The 21,892-nt window shown below is 41.6% G+C and overlaps 1 protein-coding gene across 1 annotated transcript; it reads left to right on the top strand.

The window, feature by feature from the left end:
* Positions 1-1,613: 1,613 nt before the first annotated feature.
* LOC122552293 (surfeit locus protein 4-like) lies at positions 1,614-21,823 on the top strand. The gene is made up of 6 exons (XM_043695006.2): positions 1,614-1,802; positions 4,855-5,041; positions 13,037-13,113; positions 14,199-14,242; positions 18,899-19,085; positions 21,404-21,823. Exons 1-6 carry the CDS (start codon positions 1,752-1,754, stop codon positions 21,668-21,670), a joined length of 813 nt encoding a protein of 270 aa, XP_043550941.1. The 5' UTR covers positions 1,614-1,751; the 3' UTR covers positions 21,671-21,823.
* The last annotated feature ends 69 nt before the right edge of the window (positions 21,824-21,892 follow it).

Raw genomic sequence — 21,892 nt, 5'->3', positions numbered from 1 at the left:
TCAGGCCCTGATGACTTGTCAAACTTGTGGGATATAAATGAATTAATGTTGTTTCTGCAAGTATAAATTCTGATACAGAACAGGAATGAGAAAATACATATTCAGCAAAAAGAAAGGATATGTTAGCATGAGACGTGAATACAGAACAATGGTGGATATATGGGCAAACAGGAAAACATCTGTTCTCCTCGCTTGCACAGAGATACAGGAACAAACCCTAATTAAAGAGGTCAAAGTGGCCTCTGGATGGAAATAGATGCTGATAGAAGAAAAGATATGCCTAATCAATAACCTACGGTAGACTGACGTCAAACACCCTTATGGGAGTCAGAGATAAGAGTTTGTCACGGACAAGACAGGATAAACAGAAGTTGTGGGATCAGTCTTAAGGAAATGAGTGACGTAAGCGAAGCAGGGAACAAACAATGGAATAAGGAAAACATATGGGAAAAGAAACTGTATAAATTGTAAGGGTTTTTTGGGATATAGTGTGCATTTTGTCATTACCTTACCTGGTAATTAGACAAAGCACCCACCTATAGGTGTACAAATAAATGGCTGACTCAGATATTCGTCTCGGACTGAAATTATTAAAGTGAGTGAGCTTTTGTTTCTCACAAACTTTAACCTCATTAATTTCCTCAGCACCATTTTCTTATTAATATGGTTTCCTTCAATTCCTCCCTCTCACTGCCTCCTGGTTTTGCAACATTTCAAGAGCTGTTATTTGCGCCCTCTTTTGTGAAGACAGGACCTAAGTAGCATGTTCAATTCTTCTTCCATTTCTTTGTTCCCCATTTTAAATTCCTCAGCCTCTGGTTGTAACTGACCTACATTTGTCTTGTACTCTTTTTGTCTTCACATATTTTCTAAGTTTTTAATGCCCAATTTCTATCTTGATTGCATTTTTACTCTCGTATTTTCCCCTCGTCCTCTTTGCTGAATTTCTAAACTGTTATAGTCCTCAGGTTTGCTGACTTTTTTCTGGCAATTTTATCGTTTCCACTTTGGATCTAATGCCACGTCTAATTTAACTTTTGAGAGTCACGGTTCCTCTTTTATATTTGCGCCAGACAGGAATTAGTAATTCTATTTCATGCACACGTTCTTTAAACATGAACCATTGCCTATGCCCTCTGAACTCTTCGAAAGGCTACCCAATCCATCTCTGCGAATTCGCATTTCAAAACTTATACAACCTCCAATTCCCTACTGGTTCCTCACTGGCCAGTCCTTGTGTTGGCGGTGTGTGTAAACCTGCAGTTCCCACCTACGTGTTGCTTTCCCAATGGTCCCTGAGATCTTGCGCAGGTCCCGACCCACTCTCTTCCTATCGCGTCCGCTTCCCTTCCTCTGCTCCTCTCCCCCTCCCCATCACTTTCGCGTCCGCTTTCCCCGCGAGGGCGGCTGCTCCTTTCGCGTCCGCTTTCCCCGCGAGGGCGGCTGCTCCTTTCGCGTCCGCTTTCCCCGCGAGGGCGGCTGCTCCTTTCGCGTCCGCTTTCCCCCCGAGGACGGCTGCTGCTTTCGCGTCCGCCTTTCCTTCTATATTTATTGCCCGCTTCCTCAAGCTCTTTCACGTCCGCTTCAGCCCCCCCCGCCTCCGGCTCTTACGTGCCGCCGACCGGGCTCGTACCCGTTGCCTGGCGCGCTGAGACGTGGCAATCGGGCACGCGGCGCAGTCTCGCCTTCGCCCATCCCCCTTTTCTTCCCCCGCCCCCCTCCCGCCCCGCGCCCGGAATAGGTACACCGAGATGTCGGTGCAGTCTGATGTGATGGGGACCGCCGAGGACCTCGCTGACCAGGTTAGCCTCCGCCCGGCCTCAGCCAGGGTCACCGGCCGCCCCTAGCCGCCGCTCAGGGACCCTCCGCCCGGGGATCGTGTTACTAGGAGAGGGGGGTGGGGGGGAATCTCGGGCCTAGTGTAGGAGGGCAGCAGCCGCAGCCGCAGCCTGGGCACGAGGGTTGACCCCTCAACATACTCTGTGCTGAGCTGGGATCCCTCACCTTGTGGCTGTGCGATAAAACACTACAATGAAGTACTGCTTATTGTAAAAAAAAAAGTTAATGCTAGATCAAACAGGACTAAATGTCTTAATTCATAAAGTTAAAAACCCTTCATAATGCACAACACCTTGTTCATGTTTTAAAAGAGTGTGTTAACACATGAATCGGTGTACTAAACTTTACCGAAATCTTTCAAATGCTTACATTTTTTAAAGTTAAATTCAGCAAATTTCTTGTGTATGATTGTTTCATAAACCCTTACTCTAAGGGAGAGCGAAAACGGTTCTGTTTAGTCACAAAAACAAGTGATTCAGTAGTTTGTGACATTGACGTGGATTGAAACAGATTGTGTGCCATCTTGCAGTTTTGGGCAAACTTTATTCTGTATTTATTTATAGGGCACTAAAGCCATATTTGCCAAGTGTAGATCAGTTTTCCCATTTGTTGTTTTGGGTAGATCAAGTTCTTTGATTTATTAGGTGAATGCAGTATATAGTATAACTCTAGATTATGCAATTTTTATTCACTATTGGGATATGGACATCGCTGACTGACCAGTGTTTTCTGCCCATATCTAGTTGCCCCTTGAGAAGGTGGTGGTGAGCTGCCTCCTTTAACTGTTGCCGTCCCTATGCTGTAAGTTGGCCCACAATGATATTAGGGTCGGAATTCCAGGATTTTTACCTAGTGACATTGAAGAAAAGGCAATATATTTCCAAGTCAGAATGATGAATGGCTTTGAGGGGAACTTGCAGGGGTGTATTCCTGCCCTTGTCCTTCTAGATGGAAGTGATCATGGGTTTAAAAAGCGCTGTCAAATGATTTTTGGTGAATTTTTGCCGTGCATCTTGTAGATACTAACAGTCGTGTGTATTGAGTGTTAGTGGTGGAAGAAGTAGGTTTTTGTGGACATGGTTCCAATTAAGTGTGCAACTTTGAGCTGGATGGTGTAAAGCATCTTGAGTGTTGTTGGAACTGCGCTCATCCAGGTAAGTGGGGAGTATTTTCCCATCAACTCCTGATTGGGCCATATGGATGATGGATAGGCTTTGGGAAGTCAGGTGGTGAGTTAATCGCTGCAGTGTTCCTAGGTTCTGACCTGTTCTTGTAGCCATTGTGTTTATGTGGTGAGTCCAATTGAATTTCTGGTCAATGGTAACCTCCAGGATATTGATCTTGGGGGAATTCAATGATGGTAACATTATTGAACATCAAGGGGCAATGGTTAGGTTGACTCTTATTGGAGATGAGAGCTGAAAATGTGTTGCTGGAAAAGCACAGCAGGTCAGGCAGCATCCAAGGAACAGGAGAATCGATGTTTCGGGCATAAGCCCTTCAGGAATGAGGAAAGTGTGTCCAGCAGGCTAAGATAAAAGGTAGGGAGGAGGGACTTGGGGGAGAGGCGTTGGAATTGCGATAGGTGGAGGGAGGTCAAGGTGAGGGTGATAGGCCGGAGTGGGGTGGGGGCAGAGAGGTCAGGAAGAAGATTGCAGGTTAGGAAGGCGGTGCTGAGTTCGAGGGATTTGACTGAGACAAGGTGGGGGGAGGGGAAATGAGGAAACTGGAGAAATCTGAGTTCATCCCTTGTGGTTGGAGGGTTTCCAGGCAGAAGATGAGGCCTCAACACATCTATCCTAGGACAAGCCAAACAGAGACATGCACGAGAATTCCTAGAAGCGCGGCACTCCGGAACTCGATCAACAAACACGTTGACTTGGATCCCATTTACCACCCCCTGAGAAAAAGAACATCACCAGGAAATGACATCACCAACCCAAGGAAACCTATACACACAAATAAAAAGTGGGCCATACCACCAGTGCTTCACCAGAGTCTCACTGATGATGTTACCTAGTATGATGATGAAACAGCTCAGCGAGCAAACCAAATCCAGAACCTCAACTTGAGCTACAAATCCTCTCAAAACTTGCTGAAATAAATTATCACCAAATGACACTGTTTACATGTAAGGTCATCAGCAAAGCAGTAGAGAACAGTTCATACCAGAAATTTGATTCCTAACCTTGTTTATTCGAAAAGTGGATAAGTAGTTTGCAAATTAAAGTTAAATGGTTTGATGAATGTTAGTAAATGGTCACCTGATTTAAAAGCTAAATAGTACATTTTGTACAATATGTTGAAATAGTGATACTGTCGATGTAAAACTTAGTTAAAACATTGATTTTTGGCATGGACATATAGTGAGAGTTCTATTTTATAGGTACAATTTGTACCAATTTCCAGTGGATTAGTTGATTCAACGGATGTACTTTTAAACAAGAGCAAGCATGCATTATTTTTAATACAGTGACTCTTGACAAGAGAGTTTAGAATTTTGATTAATTGACGTGTAAAAATATTCAGTTCAGCTTCCAAATTCCTTGCCTCCAATTGTGTACAGAATCTTTGTGTAAGACAAAGCCCTGGATGAGATGTAAACTTATTACTGCTTACAAAAGAAAATATATTTATTTCCTTACTGCAGAAAACCACACTGTTTCTGTTCTACATTCCTTTGTTATTACGTTTAAGACTGAAATGTGAATCTGTAATCTGTGGGGCTTCTCTTTGTCTTAAACTCTGGTTGATTGGTCCATGAAACCTGAATAACTCCACTCTAACTCTGTGTGATTATCACCTTTTAACTCTGAACTTTATAGTCACTTCATCAAAAGTAGTGTGCAACATTTTCTGTCTCTCAATCAGAGATTAATCTGAATAAGCAGTATTAATACAGTTGAAATAAAGTAATCCAGAAAAGCAGGAAAGAGCCAGTCACAACACATTGACATTTGTCATTTACGTGCTCATTTTAACTTTAGAATGACATAATTTCTATTTGTTTTTCAGTTTTTACGTGTGACCAAGCGTTTCCTGCCTCATGTTGCACACTTGTGTCTGATCAGCACATTCTTGGAAGATGGGATTCGCATGTGGTTCCAATGGAATGAACAGTGTGACTACATCAACATGGCCTGGCACTGTGGGAACTTCCTTGCCACCATGTTTGTTTTGCTTAATATGGTCGGGCAGCTAGGTGAGTGATTGGATAGTATATTGAGTTTCATAAAATTTGTGTAGTTTCATTCAGAAAAAAGAAGTGATGGCTTTGGTGTCCAACACTGCCTCTGAAATCTTCAGGACGTTAAGCATTTCTTAAGAGGCTTTGTTTAACATTGTAATACATTGCAGTGCTGGGTATTGCAGATAGGAGTAGGTCTTTCAACCTTTACAACTCATTTAGTCGTTATATTAAATAATAGTGGACCTGTAACTCCATTCCACTTCCCTGCCTTTAATCAACATCATTGATAGGAGTGCGACAATTTCCATTCAATTAACATCGACATCTTTTGAGGATGCAAGTTCAGCATTCTATTATCCTTTGTGTGAAAAGGTGTTTCCCTGATTACACACTTAAATAGCCAAACTCTATTTTTAAGATTGTGCTCCCTAGATATGTATCTACTCACTGGATAAAATAGATTTTCTCAAACTGCATATTGAATCCAACATCATTTCAACCACTTCAATTAGGTCACTCATCAACCTTCTAAATTCAAGGCAGTGCAAGGTATACTTGCACAACCTTTGCTATAATTCAACCCTATTATGCTTGGTATGCTGGCGAATCTGCACTATACACACCCTAAGACTAATTTGTTTACTACTTGGTGTAGGAGCCAAAACTAAAGACAGGCCAATTTTGCTGTATGACTGAGGTGTAACTTCCTCTATTTTGTAGTCCACACTGACAAACAACCTTCGATGGCCTTTGCACTAGCTTTTAATAATTTATGTTCCTGAAGATGGTTTTGATCCTCCACAGCTCCTTGTCTTCCAGGAAGAAATTGTTCAGATACATAGAAATACCACCACCCGCAAATTCCCCTTCAGCCATTCACTATCCTGACTTGGAAGTATATCGCTATGTCACTGGGACAATCTCCTGCCCCCTCCCTAACAGCACTATGGGTCTGCCTACACCAAATGGATATTTCAAGAAGACAGTTCATCATCTTCTGGAGGGCATTTGGGAATAGGTAATAAATACTGACCTGGCCAATTACATCCCCATAGGAACTGGTGTAGGCCAATCAGCCCCTTGAACGTGTTTCACCATTCAATTAGATCATGGCTGATCTACGGCCTAACTCATGTACCTGCCTTTGGCCATATCCCTTAATACCTTTGCCTAACAAAAATGTATCTATCTCAGATTTAAAATTAACAACTGATCCAACATCCACTACCAAACATCTACCATCCTTTGTTTGCTTCCTCATAGAGCTGTACAGTATATTTCCCTCCCCTCCCCTATCAGCATTCCGTAAAGACCACTCCCTCCGTGACTCCCTCGTCAGATCCACACCACCCACCAACCCAACCTCCACTCCCAGCACCTTCCCCTGCAACCGCAGGATGTGCAAGACTTGCGCCCACACCTCCCCCCTCACCTCCCTCCAAGGCCCCAAAAGAAACTTCCATATCCGCCACAGATTCACCTGCACCTCCACACACATCATCTATTGCATCCTCTGCACCCGATGTGGCCTCCTCTATATTGGGGAGACAGGCTGGCTACTTGCGGAGCGTTTCAGAGAACACCTCTGGGACACCCGGACCAACCAACCCAACCACCCTGTGGCTCAACATTTCAACTCCCCCTCCCACTCCACCAAGGATATGCAGGTCTTTGGACTCCTCCATCGCCAGACCACAACAAAACGACGGTTGGAGGAAGAGCGCCTCATCTTCCACCTAGGAACCCTCCAACCACAAGGGATGAACTCGGATTTCACCAGTTTCCTCATTTCCCCTCCCCCCACCTTGTCTCAGTCAAATCCATCGAATTCAGCACCGCCTTCCTAACCTGCAATCTTCTTCCTGACCTCTCCGCCCCCACCCCAGTCTGACCTATCACCCTCACCTTGACCTCTTTCCACCTATCACATTTCCGACGCCCCTCCCCCAAGTCCCTCCTCCCTATCTTTTATCTTAGCCTGCTGGACAAACTTTCCTCATTCCTGAAGAAGGGCTTATGCCCGAAACGTCGATTCTCCTGTTCCCTGGATGCTGCCTGACTTGCTGCGCTTTTCCAGCAACACATTTTCAGCATGGAAACAGACCTTTTGGTCCAACTCATCCATGCTGACCAGATAATCTAAGTTAATCTAGTCCCATTTGCCAGCATTTGGCTCATATCCCTTCCTATTCATATATCTATCCAAATGCCTTTTAAATGTTGTAATTGTACCAGCCTCCACCGCTTCCTCTGGCAGCTCATTCCATACACTCACCACCCTCTGCATGGAAAAGGTTGCTCATTAGGTCCCTTTTAAATCTTTCCCCTCTCACCTATGCCATCTAGTTTTGGACTCCCCTATCCTGGGGGAAAAACCTTGACCATTCACCCTAACTATGTCCCTATCATCTCCTCTGAATGGTCTAGGCCTAATTATCAGACTATGCCCTGATTCTAGAATCCCCAATCAGTGGAAATAGTTTACCTGCATATAGCCTGTCTTTTCCTGTAAATTGTCTTTTCCTGTTAATATCTTAAAATCTTAATCAGGTCACCCTTTAGCCTTCTAAGTTCTAGAGAAAATAGGTCTAATTTATATAATCTCTCCTCCAAGTTTAACCCCAGAAGTACAGGTCTCATTCCATAATTGAATAAGAAAAAGTATTTCTTCAATTTAAGGTGAACAACAGTTTGTTTTTGTTCTGTATTTGAATAGGCTTGGTGAGCTGTGCTGGTTTTCTGATATGCATTTTTCTCTAGAACAAAGATCTCAGAAATACCTTTAATAGGATCTTATAAGCTTTACAGGAAAGCTTTCTTTGGTTTCAATTTAATTTTGTGGGCAGGAGATAACTCTTGCTCATCTTCAACTTAAGCAGTTTCTAGTGAAGTCATATATAACTCATTGCATGTCTGAACAGGATCAGTAAACACAGATCAGGGACTGAACCTCAGATATTTCAGATCTGCATGGCTCATCACTGGACATCAAACGGTGAATTTACCTAAGAAATATCTTCATTTGTTATGGAAATGTTGACTCTTGTTCATAATCTGATAGGGAAATGTCTAGAAATGGGCAGCTGTTAGGTAGAAGTGTGTTCCAGGAGAAAAATATCTTGTAACAGGAGAGAAGAGAATGAAATATTTGGATGAGTAACATCATAAGATTCAAATGTTTTCCTAACATGAAATATCTGAAAGTTTGGCAAATAGGATAATAATATGCATTAAACAAAAATATCAGAAGGAATTGACTCAGGAAAAGATAAGTCAGACATGGTGATGAGGTAAATTTTAGAAGGAAAAAAGGCCAAATGATGGAAAGAATAACTGTTTGTCAAAGGAACATCAGTCAAAGTGATTGTGGGGAAGTGGTTTGGAGGGCATTTTTTAGTTTATTTTAGGTTTCCCCTTTTACCTCAGGGACTACCTTTTCATTCTCCCATGCTACTTTTATTAACTGACGCAAAGTAACATAAGCTTCTGTAATTATGTATTGTTTTAAAAAAGACAGTTGGGTCTGCAGACTGAAAAGTCCCTGGCTTCTAATGGACTTCATCCTCGGATCTTAAAAGAAGTGCCCTGTTAGATCGTGGCAATATTAATTCTTCTTTTCCAAAATTCCAAAGATTTGGGGAAAGTTCCATAATTGGAAAATAGCACATTAACTCTTTTATTCAAAATAAAACAGGAGGGAAGCAGAAAATGTATTATTGTCTATTTGGCAGGAAGAATGAAAATGAAACATATTATTCAAATGGTGAGATATTACAGATATCTGAGGTGCAGAAGAACCTGAGTATCCTCATGCATGAGTAGCAAAACAGTTTGCAGGTATAACCAGTAAATAGGAAAGCTAGCACAATGTTATAACTTATTGCAAGGGGATTTGAGTACAAAAGTATGGAAGCTATGCTTCAGGTATACAGGGCATTGATGAGACCGTATCTGGAATATTGTGTACAGCATTAATCACCATTTTTAAGAAAGGAAATCAATGCATTGAAAGCGGTTCAGAGAAGGTTTCAGACTAATGCCTAGAGCAAGTAAGTTTTCTTATGTAGAAAGTTTGGACAGGTTAGGTTTGTATCTACTGGACTTTAAGGGGTGACTTGATTAAAACATACAAGATCTTGAGGGTCTTAATAGAGCATAATGTGGAAAGGATATTATTCTTTCTTGAGAGAATTCAGAACTAGGGGGTTACGATTTGAAAATGTGGCATCACCCACTTGAGAGATGAGGCATTTTCTTTTTCTTTCACAGTTTTGAAGGCTCTTTGGAATTCTGTTCCTTGAAAGATGGTGAAAGCAGAATTGTTGAATATTTTTAAGGCCGTGGTGGATAGCTTCTTCGTAACCAAGGTTATAGGGAGGAAGCTGGAGTTAAATTGTGGTGGTACTTGGATTAACCATGTCATTATTAAATGGCAGAACATACTTTAGGTACCGTGGCATACTTCTGTTCCCAACTCTTTAATATTTAAGTTTTGTGCTAACAAAAGATCTCTCTATTTGTGTGGACTCTATCTCAAGAAGAATTAGAAATTATCAACATTCTCAATTATTGTTAAATCTGTTAAACTTTAAACCACAACACACAGAGACAGCATTAATTTCATAGATACCACAGTATTTACATTGACACAACAAGACATAAGTTAGCAACAAAAGGTTTTTTTTTCATGATAATGTTTAATTCTTTTGTGCATGTGACCAGAAAGGGGTGGAACTTCAAACGTGTCTTTTGCTAGAACTTGCCAGTTTTCATCATGCCTCGAATGTTAGGCAGAAGATGAAGTATTTGTCATAATGAGTAGAGAATGAGTGATCAACATCTAGAGCCCTCTAGAAATAGCTTTCTTTATATTTCTGATGGTTGAGAAATCTGGAGATCAAGAGAGAGAGAACTTGGATGACGAATCTTTAATTTGCTGTATTATGTACACTTTTAAGAACCACCTCATTCAAAATGGTATTGTGAGATTCCAGTTAATCTTGCAGGTGTCAGTGAAGGGTTTTCCAGATGTACAACAAAAATATCCATTTTCTACAAGAATTTGAAGTTTTTTTCAGTCATCTGAGTGGTTCACCTGTAGAATGCATCACATGTAAACAACACCATTCAAGAGGAGTTTCTGTTTGCTCAGTATGGTGCACATCTCCCCAAGAGAGCACACTGCACTAATGTTAGAAAGCTGGGTGCAAATTGACAACACTCAAAGTGAGATGTCACCTATAATTTTGCACTAGCTAAAGCAGTTCATTTGCATGGAGTATTCGTTAGCTTCCTGCTTTTTATCCAGCTGGGATCACCATTCCCTATTGAAGATGGGCTGACAGGAAGATTTTTTTTGAGAGATTATCTATAGTGTGGACACAGGCCATTTGGCCCAACAAGTCCACACCGATCCTCCAAAGAGTAATCCAGACCCATTTTCCTGTGACTAATGCACCTAACACTATGGGCTATTTAATATGGCCAGTTCATCTGACCTGCACATCTTTGGGTTGAGGGAGAAAACTGGAGCACCCAGAGGAAACCCACGCAGACACAGGGAGAATGTGCAAACTCCAAACAGACAGTCAGTCATCTGAGGCGGGAATTGAACCAGGGTCCCTTGTGCTGTGAGGCAGCATTGCTAACCACTGAGCCACCATGCCGCCCTAGATTTGAAGCTAATATCAAGAAGACTAGCTCCAATAACAGGTCCAGCATTCCATGTTCTTTTAATAAACCAGGTAGCTTGGTCAATCGCTTGCAGTTATCTGAAATACTTGACTAGCTCAGAATTCTGCCACAGGTTGATCTCCTGTTGCCAAGCATGTTAAAGCTGGTGAGCCAGAAGAGATTGTGATAATTACCATGAAGGGGAATTCTGATATAATTTCCTACATATCTATTTGCTTTCATGCACTGTGGCTGTGCATGTGGGCAGTAAAGTCCAGTCATGTCCAGGATTTTAAATTTTTTCAGTATTTTTTAGCTTTAGCCCAAAGACGTGATGCTGAGAAACTTGACACATCAGCAGTGCTCTCTGAGAAGTGTGAAACAGATTTGTAAGGAAATTCAATGTAACTTGGGTTTCACCTTTTTGACTGAATGAACACAAATAGATCAGTGGGTATATCAGCTTGGTCCTGAGAGAGATGATACATCCATGAAATGAACATAGCACAATCCCATGTTTGTGTGAGCATACCACTCTGCTGATGTCTGCTCGTACTTAGCAATCACTACTCTGTGCTGTTCTGTGTTTGCTAAACCTGCAAGTCAGACTCTGGTCTATGCTGTGTGCCTACAGGACGAAATGAGAGAGATCTGAAATCAAATCAATCTGCACAGATAGATGTAAGTGTGAAATTAGTGTTACGGTATCAGTCAAGCATCTGACAGGCAGAGGATGGAGTTTGCTATGGGAGTGTTCTGATAAAATATAGTTACATGAGTTTAAATTGCAGCAACTTCAAGGAAATGGTCATGTGAAAGCATGATTCGGAGATGCCGGTGTTGACCTGGGGTGTACAAAGTTAAAAATCACACAACACCAGGTTATAGTCCAACAGGTTTAATTAGAAGCACACTCGCTTTCGGAGCGACGCTCCTTCATCAGGTGACAATCACCTGATGAAGGAGCGTCGCTCCGAAAGCGAGTGTGCTTCTAATTAAACCTGTTGGACTATAACCTGGTGTTGTGTGATTTTTAACTATGTGAAAGCATAGTAGCCTCTGTTGTAACCCCAGCCAATTCTCATAAGCACAGTTTGCAATCACTGATTGCAAACTAGATATGTCTAGTTCATAACGGAAGCTGAGTGTTGAGTGATTTAAGATTGGCGATGATTAATTATGTACTTTTTGGTGTGTTCTCTCCATTTTGTCTTTACAGAGATAGTTTATGGAGATAAGTGGGCCACAGGTTAGGTGGTCTACCATTACAAGTTAGTACGTTTGCCAATGACATAAAAGTTGGTGGAGTGGTGGATAGTGTAGAGGGCTGTTGTAGGCTACAACAGGACATTGACATGATGCAGAACTGGCCTGATAAGTGGCAGATGGAATTCAACCTGGAAAAGTATGAAGTGATTCACTTTGGAAGGTCGAATTTGAATGCAGAATACAGGGTTAAAGGGAGGATTCTTGGCAGTGTTGAGGAACAGTGGGATCTTGGGGTCCATGTCTATAGATCCCTCAAAGTTGCCACCCAGATTGATAGGGTTGTCACGCAGGTGTATGGTGTGTTGCCTTTCATTTGCAGGGTGATTGAGTTTAAGAACTGCAAGGTTATGCTGCAGCTGGAAAGAGCCCTGGTTAGAACACACTTGGAATATTGTGTTCAGGTCTGGTCACCTCTGGAAGCTTTAGAGAGAGTGTAGAGGAGATTTACCAGAATGCTGCCTGGACTGGAAGGTATTTCTTATGAAGAAAGATTGAGGGAGCTAGGGCTTTTCGCATTGGAGCAAAGAAGGATAAGAGGTGACTTGATAGAGGTGTACAAGATGATAAGAGCCATAGATAGAGTGGATGGCCAGAGACTTTTTCCCATGGTGGTAATGTCTATCACGAAGGGACATAATTTTAAGGTGATTGGAGGAAGGTTTAAGGGAGATGTCAGAGGTAGATTCTTTACACAGAGTATGGATGCGTGGAATGCACTACCGGCAGTGGGTGGAGAGTCAGATACATAAGGAACATTTAAGCAACTCTTGGGTAGGCACATGGAAGATGGTACAATGAAGGGTATATAGGTTAGTTTGAGCTTAGAGCAGGATGAAATGTTGGGACAACATCGAGGGCCAAAGGGCCTGTACTGTACTGATCTATGTTCTACAAAAATACCGTATGGTTAAAAGAATTTGAGCTTCAAAATCAAGTATTGTCCTTTTCTTAACATTTGCTATATCTTTTGGTATTTAGTGCAAGTTGAAAATTATCCTGAAAGTGTCAGCTTTTGGATAATTTTAACACTGACTTTCTTTTTAACATCAGTCTTTTTGTTTACAGGTGGTTGCATCCTGGTGCTGAGTCGGAAGTTTGTGCCTTATGCTTGCTGTGGTTTATTTGTACTCATTGCTATGCAGGTAAGTTCCAGGCATACAAAGAAACTGTTCTTTTACTCCTGAATTGCATAAACGCCAATTTGCAATTTTCCATCATCCCTGTTCTTTCTTCCCTGCTGGGAAGGCTAATGTTTGTGCTGGATCTATCTCACTGTGAATAGTCTGCAATTAGTAACTCGATATATGGGTACTGTGGTATTAACTCATGATCCATTCCTATAGACAAGATAGTAATTGTACTCAGAGGCCTTTATTAATCTTCTGTTACCACCCCTATCATATCCACCTTGAAATAACTTGAATCTTCACATTTAATCTGCTTACATTGACTTTCTTTATGTGTGCTGCCTGTAGTAGTGCATTGCTGCCCTCTGGGGAGGGTGCAATGAATGCAATTTGGGTCAATAGCTCTCTATTCCACCTCTTAATACTGCACACCCTTTCCATTCACCAAACAGGCTGTAGCACACTGTTACTTGTCCACCGTTTTGAATTCTTATCTCCCTGCTGAGTTTCTTCTTGCTTGGTGTATAGTTGATGCTGCTTTTCCCATCTCCAAAGCAATGGCAAGAGATTGACAAATACCCAAAACCTAAATAAAGGCTGGAACCATGGTAACTTTCAAATGCTGGTACTTAGCTTAAAATGCACTTACTCCAAAGCAGTATAACTGAGCTGAGCAGCATACTGTGAGAATAACCTCTGTTCCACACTCTGAAGTCAGGATGAATCAGAGGAATGGGTTTTTATTTCTGTTTGGTTAACCACCAACTGGCGTATATAAATTTAAGATCATTGGAAGAACAGTGTGGGAGTGTAAGAGAGAATTTTTAAAATATTTGACAAATTATGAAAACATAAAACCAGAACCCTGCCAGAAATGGTGTTGGAAGCACAATCTCCAGTCTTCTAAAAGAGAACTGGATAATAATTGATGAGAAAAGGTATATGCTTTTCAGAAAAGGAAAGGAGAATGGGTTGAAGGCACTCTCACAGTCTCATGAGTCAGAGGACTACTTCCTGTGCTGTCATAATCCGATTCAGTCATCTAGACTGTTGTGGTTTCAGGAAAATAATGACTTGTTTGTTATGATTTTTCTTTTCAGACTGTTGCATACAGTATTCTCTGGGACCTTAAATTCCTTATGAGGTATGTCAATCTGAGTTATTGCTGTACTGAAAATTAACGTACAGGAGTGAAAAGAATTTCTGATCATTTCTTGGGCTGCTAAAATGAAAACTTTAGCTTTGAGGCTTTAACATAGTTCATTCACCCTTTGCTCAAAACTGTAAGCATGGGTTAGAGTGACTTTTATGTGTGAACAAGAATGTGTAGACATAAAAATCCTTTTAAATCTCTCCTTTCTTTCGAGAGAATTTGTGAAAAAAGAAATTTTGATTAGATATCTTTGAATTTATTCTAGTTTGTCCTGTATACAGTACATATACAGAAAGTCCTCACAGAGTTGTGATTGCATAATTGAAAATCATAACTGAAACTACTTCAATCAAACGTTCACATAGAAATTGATGTTAATGTCAAAGTTGGGTCTCTTTGGACATTTGTGCCCAGGGGAATAACACAGCAAATTGAAATACTGTACCACATATGTACAGCACTGCATTTCTAGATGAAGTAAAACAAAATTCTCCACCATAAAAGAAATACAGTATACTATATCCCTCTGTAAAATACAGTATTTTTAAATATATTTTTAAGAAGGGCCTGTTTTGGTTTGTGCAGTATGACTGATGAAGGGCTTATGCCCGAAACATCGATTCTCCTGCTCCTCAGAGCTGCCTGACCTGCTCTGCTTTTCCAGTGCCACACTTTTCAACTCTGATTTCCACCATCTGCAGTCCTTGCTTTCTCCTAACTAAAGAAACTTAGCTGCATTTTTAGATTGGACTCTACCTAGTGCCAGATGTGTCAATGTAAGGAAATGCAGCACCCCTGCACTTTACCTGAATGCTCGTAACATTCATAACAAAGCAGACGAACTAATGGCACAGATCATCGTGAATGATTATGATGTGGTAGGCATCACAGAGACGTGGTTACAGGGGGGTCAGGACTGGCAGTTAAACATACAAGGGTTTTCAATTTATCGAAAAGACAGGGAGGTGGGCAGAGGGGGCGGGGTTGCCTTGTTAGTTAAGAACAAAATTAAATCTATGGTGCTGAATGACATAGCGTCGGATGATGTGGAGTCTGTGTGGGTGGAATTGAGGAACCACAAAGGCAAAAAAAACCATAATGGGAGTTATGTACAGACCTCCTAACAGTGGTCAGGACCGGGGCGCAACATGTACCGGGAAATAGAGAAGGCATGTCAGAAAGGCAAGGTCACAGTGATCATGGGAGACTTCAATATGCAGGTGGACTGGGTAAATAATGTTGCCAGTGGATCCAAAAAAAGGGAATTCATGGAATGCTTACAGGATGGTTTTTTGGAACAGCTTGTCATGGAGCCCACAAAGGAGCAGGCTATTCTGGGCATAGTGCTATGTAATGAACCAGACTTTATAAAAGATCTTAAAGTAAGGGAACACTTAAGAAGCAGCGACCATAATATGGTAGAGTTCAGTATGCAGTTTGAAAGAGAGAAGGCAAAATCGGATGTAATGGTGTTACAGTTAAATAAAGGTAATTATGAGGGCATGAGAGAGGAACTGACGAAAATAGACTGGAAGCAGAGCCTAGCAGGGAGGACAGTAGAGCTAAAATGGCAGGAGTTTGTGGGTAAAATTGAGGACACTGTACAGAGGTTCATCTCCAAGAAGAGAAAGATTATCCGGAGAGGGATTAGACAGCCATGGCTGGCAAAGGAAGTCAGGAAATCTATGAAAGAAAAAGAGAGAGCCTATAAAGTGGCCAAGAGCACTGGGAAATCAGAAGATTGGGAAGGCTACAAAAATAAACAGAGGATAACAAAGAGAGAAATAAGGAAGGAGAGGATCAAATATGAAGGTAGGCTAGCCAGTAATATTAGAAATGATAGTAAAAGTTTCTTTGAATACATAAGAAACAAACGACAGGCAAGCGTAGACATTGGGCCACTTCAAACTGATGCTGGAAGCCTAGTGATGGGAGATAAGGAAATAGCAGGAGAACTTAATAAGTACTTTGCATCAGTCTTCACAGTGGAAGACATGAGTAATATCCCAACAATTAAAGGGAGTCAGGGGGCTGAGTTGAGTATGGTTGCCATTACAAAAGAGAAAGTGCTAGAAAAGCTAAAAGGTCTTAAAATTGATAAATCTCCTGGCCCTGATGGGTTACATCCTAGAATTCTGAGGGAGGTGGCTGAGGAAATAGCGGAGGTGTTGGTTGAGATCTTTCAAAAGTCACTGGAGTCAGGGAAAGTCCCGGATGATTGGAAGATCGCTGTTGTAACCCCCTTGTTCAAGAAAGGATCAAGACAAAAGATAGAAAATTATAGGCCAATTAGCCTAACCTCAGTTGTTGGTAAAATTCTAGAATCCATCATTAAGAATGAGGTTTCTAAATTCTTGGAAGAGCAGGGTCGGATTAGAACAAGTCAACATGGATTTAGTAAGGGGAGGTCGTGCCTGACAAATCTGTTGGGAGTTCTTTGAAGAAGTGACAAGTAGGTTAGACCAGGGAAACCCAGTGGATGTGGTCTACCTAGACTTCCAAAAGGCCTTTGATAAGGTGCCACACAGGAGGCTGCTGAGCAAGGTTAGGGCCCATGGTGTTCGAGGTGAGCTACTGGTATGGATTGAGGATTGGCTGTCTGACAGAAGGCAGAGAGTTGGGATAAAAGGTTCTTTTTCGGAATGGCAGCCGGTGACAAGCGGTGTCCCGCAGGGTTCAGTGTTGGGGCCACAGCTGTTCACATTATATATTAATGATCTGGATGAAGGGACTGGGGGCATTCTAGCGAAGTTTGCTGATGATACAAAGTTAGGTGGACAGACAGGTAGTACTGAGGAAGTGGGGAGGCTGCAGAAGGAACTAGACAGTTTGGAGGAGTGGTCCAGGAAATGGCTGATGGAATTCAATGTGAGCAAATGCGAGGTCTTGCACTTTGGAAAAAAGAATAGAAGCATGGACTACTTTCTAAATGATGAGAAAATTCATAAAGCCAAAGTACAGAGGGATCTGGGAGTGCTAGTTAAGGATTCTAGAAAGGTAAACATGCAGGTTGAGTCCGTGATTAAGAAAGCGAATGCAATGTTGTCAATTATCTCAAGAGGGTTGGAATATAAAAGCACTGTTATGCTACTGAGACTTTATAAAGCTCTGGTTAGGCCCTATTTGGAGTACTCTGTCCAGTTTTGGTCCCCACACCTCAGGAAGGACATACTGGCACTGGAGCGTGTCCAGCGGAGATTCACACGGATGATCCCTGGAATGGTAGGTCTAACATATGAGGAACGGCTGAGGATCCTGGGATTGTATTCATTGGAGTTTAGAAGATTAAGGGGAGATCTAATAGAAACTTACAAGATAATACGTGGCTTGGAGAGGGTGGACGCTAGGAAATTTGTTTCCGTTAGGTGAGGAGACTAGGACCCGTGGACACAGCCTTAGAATTAGAGGGGGTAAATTCAGAACAGAAATGCGGAGACATTTCTTCAGCCAGAGAGTGGTGGGCCTGTGGAATTCATTGCCACAGAGTGCAGTGGAGGCTGGGACGCTAAATGTCTTTAAGGCAGAAATTGATAAATTCTTGATGTCACAAGGAATTAAGGGCTACGGGGAGAATGCGGGTAAGTGGAGTTGAAATGCTCATCAGCCACGATTGAATGGCGGAGTGGACTCGATGGGCCGAATGGCCTTACTTCCGCTCCTATGTCTTATGGACCAATCTCTGCTACTTGGTGGAGTCAGTCAGTGCAAGTTCAAAATGACAGTAAGGAAAAGAGAATGCCTAAAGTGGGAGGAGAGGCCAGGCAGGAGGTTGGGTAGGAAAAACCAGAGGAATGGAGGGGGCAGGGGAAGAAACAAAGTCAGGGGAGGTAACTCCAGGGAATTGGGAGGGGGGGGGGGGGCAGGAATATGGTGCACTGGCTACATTATTAGAGATAGCAAGCCTTAAAAATAAAACAACATTAAAGCGAAATGTTGTTAAGCGAGCCTCAGCCAAGGATTCCTGGCCTTGAGAACCTGGAGGTGAGGGCCAATACAAACTAAAGGCAAAGCCCAGCCAGGTCTGGAGTTGAGGCACCGGTTTGGACTGGGTTGAAAGGACTGTTATTTTAAACTTATTATTTCTTTATTTTTCTGATTTATTCCTATGATTTTGTACTTTTGGAACTAAGATAGTCCCAAGGTCTGTAATACTGGACGACTTATTATTTTTCTAATTTTTTTTCTAAGAATTTGTACTTAAGAATCTGTATCTTAGTACCATTGTACTTAAGGTGGTGCTGTAAGTGGTGACTTATAAACCTTTCACTGTAATCATGTGAGTACATGTTAACTCTAATTAGAGAGAGCTTACTTTTTGTATATGTTACATTGCCTAAAGGGTAATTAATTCTGGCAGAGTAGAGTACAGTCGGTTCTGCTGTAATGTGTGTTTTTTCAACACAAATTGACTATATGCGATTGGAAAATTTAGACCTTTATTTGGAGAATGCGAACTTTCCTTACCTGTATTGGCTATAATGCAATTCTGGTCCAGTTAGTTTAAATGGTGCTGCTATCACGTGCTAACACGGTGTCACACGGGAACCGAACTATCGCATTATATCAGAACTGATTGTATTTTGATTTCCAAATTTTATCCATAATGTTAAATGACCTGTACTCCTATTTGATCTCCTACTTGTTTAGGAACCTTGCACTGGGTGGTGGCTTGCTGCTACTGCTGGCTGAGTCTCGATCCGAAGGGAAAACCATGTTTGCAGGTGTCCCTACCATGGACACTAATTCCCCACGGCAGTACATGCAGTTGGGAGGCCGTGTTCTGCTTGTCCTAATGTTCATGACTTTGTTGCATTTCTCCATGAATGCACTTATGGTGAGTCATTAGAAAGAAAATCCTCTACTTTAAATGCCATCTGATACATTAGTTCAGTATGTGACCTTGCTGTGCGAAGATAATTTTGATCCAGAAGTTTGCTCTGTTGTGGTCAGTCCTCCCTCGTTGTACAGATAGACAATCCTTTATCCGAAATCCAAAGTTTTTAACATGAAGTTTTTTTCTCCATAAACAGTTAACCCAACTCCATACCCACTTGACCCATGTCACTCATATGTGACATGTTAGCGTAGCCCAGCACTGGCAAGCATCAATTCTGTCTCAGTGCTCATAGTACTCACAAGTGCATCTACTATTCTGTAATTTATTTTTAATTTCACTATGAAACTGTCACTTTATTCCAAAATTTGAAAAATTCCGAAATCCGAAAACCAGCTGGCCCTGAAGATTTCGGATAAAGGATTGTGTACTTGTACAATGATGCAACAATGTTGGTTCAGTTAACTTGCAACCTTCAGTGTCTTTCATGCTGTTTGTTTTAAGTGGATTTAAACTCTGGCCCAAGGCCTGAAGAGGAACGTCGTCCAACTGTGCTATTTTTGTCTCTGTCTGTCCCTTAGCTTGCCTTTTCTATCTCCTATCGGCAGTGTACTCTGCTATACACTATTTTCGGGTTAGGGTTTCGATTAGAGTACACCATCATGATTGAAGGCAGGGGGTAGTGCTTCACAAATGTTTTCCCCAGTTCAAAGCTTGAAAATTGTTGCACTTTGAGAGAGCTGAGTTAGGTAGAGTCTGAGAGAGCATGGTGGTAGGTGGGGGGGCCTGTGAGAACATAGACCTGTTAGAGCATGGCTGCTGTCACTTGGTTGGAGCTCCAAACCATCCATTACTGCCTCAGTGTTCATGACCTAAAATATTAGCTTGTGACCCTTGTCTCTGTCCTCTAGTTTATCCAGTGAACATTAGCAACTGCAGAGACGGTGATACAAGACAAGGACAGGATCCAGCTCGGATATGAGTCTTTCACAGTGAAACAATCCATTGGAATGTTATGATAGTTATGTTAAAAGTTCAGTTAGATTTTATTCAGAATATTGTGTTTAATTCTGAGCACTGCTCATCATAAATCTTTAAGTAATAGGAGCACGCAAAAGCCATTTTGATCCCTTAACGGTTGATCTGATTGTTGTCTCCATTCCACATCCTTGCTTCCAGTACCATAAGCCTTGACAGCCTTGTGGATTTGGAATAATATATTGCCCTTCAATGCCATGTAGTTTAACCAGGAGTGAAAAGGATTAAGTTGATGGCAGTTTGCTTAAACTAGATCTGTATTCACTTGTGTAAAGAATATTACAAAGTGACAGAATTGAAGATGAATTTAACAAGTTGATAGTAATTATATGTGCTGTTTCTTCTGGGGATCCAAATCAAGCAGTGTAGGGGCTCCCTGATTTACAAACATCCAGCTGGCAAATGCAATTTGGTACAAGGGCTGAATGTAAAGATCTAACCTACAAACTTGCATTGCATTCAGACTTGTGAACTGACGTGAGAACAGAACTCATTCGCATTACAGGGACTGATTAGATTAGATTACTTATAGTGTGCAAACAGGCCCTTCGGCCCAAGAAATCCATACCGACCCTCTGAAGAGCAACCCACCCAGACCCATTCCCCTACATTTACCCCTTCACGTAACACTATGGCCAATTCACCTAATCTGCACATTTTTTGGACTGTGGGAGAAAACCAGAGTACCCGGAGGAAACCCACGCAGTCACTGGGAGAATGTGCAAACTCTACACAGACAGTCGCCTGAGGCGGGAATTGAACCCGGGTTTCTGGCGCTGTGAGGCAGCAGCGATAACCACTGTGCCTGTGATCTTAAAATTGTAGCTAGGCTATTCAAGATAATGGCAGAACACACTTCTTCATACAAAGGGCAAGAGAAATCTTGACCTCCTCTTAGCTAGGACAGCTTTTTTGTAGGTGAGGATTAATTAAATGTGTTAAAACTGAGGTTGATTAATAGTTTTTGTTAGACAGCAGTATTAGACAAGAGACTTCGTGAAGGAATCAAGTTACAGATACTTAAACTATGAATCAGTCATGATCTATTTGAATAGTGATATGGAGTTGAGGGACTGAATGGTCTCCTGATGCAGTGTTCCTAACACTTGCTTTTGAGTTGTGTGTGTATTAACTTAAAGTTTAGAAAGGATGCTGGTATCCATGGAAGTTACTGCAGTGAGTTGATAACTTTGTGAGACCTGAGTGGAGAGTAGAATACTTTTTTTAAAAAAATCAAATAATATAATGCCTAAATATATGTTAAAACTTTTGTTTCATAGATTCTTCAAGACATTGTTGGCACTACTTTGATAATCCTTGTGGCGATTGGTTTCAAGACTAAGTTAGCTGCTCTCACACTGGTCATTTGGCTCTTTGCATTGAATCTGATTCAGAATCCATTTTGGAGAATCCCGGTTTACAAGCCCATGCATGACTTCCTAAAGTATGACTTTTTCCAAACCATGTCTGTGATTGGTGGCCTTCTGTTAGTTGTAGCATTGGGACCTGGTGGAGTCTCGATGGATGAACATAAGAAGAAGTGGTAAAGAGGTTCTTCTGAAGAGAAATATATATATATATATATTTGTGTAATTTTTTAATTATTTTTACTACAGTATCAGTTCTTTCTGTCTGAATCTGAATTATTTTACTATTGAATCTCCTTCATGTGATGCATAAATTAAAAACAACACACATCAGTCTTACTGTTGCTTTTCCTCCACGTATTTAATATTAGGTGATGTTAAAATTGGTGCCAAAATTTACCA

The sequence above is a fragment of the Chiloscyllium plagiosum genome, unplaced genomic scaffold, assembly GCF_037043375.1.
Source record: "Chiloscyllium plagiosum isolate Xiang-an unplaced genomic scaffold, Cpla_swu_hap1 HiC_scaffold_45, whole genome shotgun sequence".
Taxonomy (NCBI): Eukaryota; Metazoa; Chordata; class Chondrichthyes; order Orectolobiformes; family Hemiscylliidae; genus Chiloscyllium; species Chiloscyllium plagiosum.
Note: the sequence above shows the minus strand (reverse complement) of the source record. Positions and strands in the feature narration are given on the sequence as shown.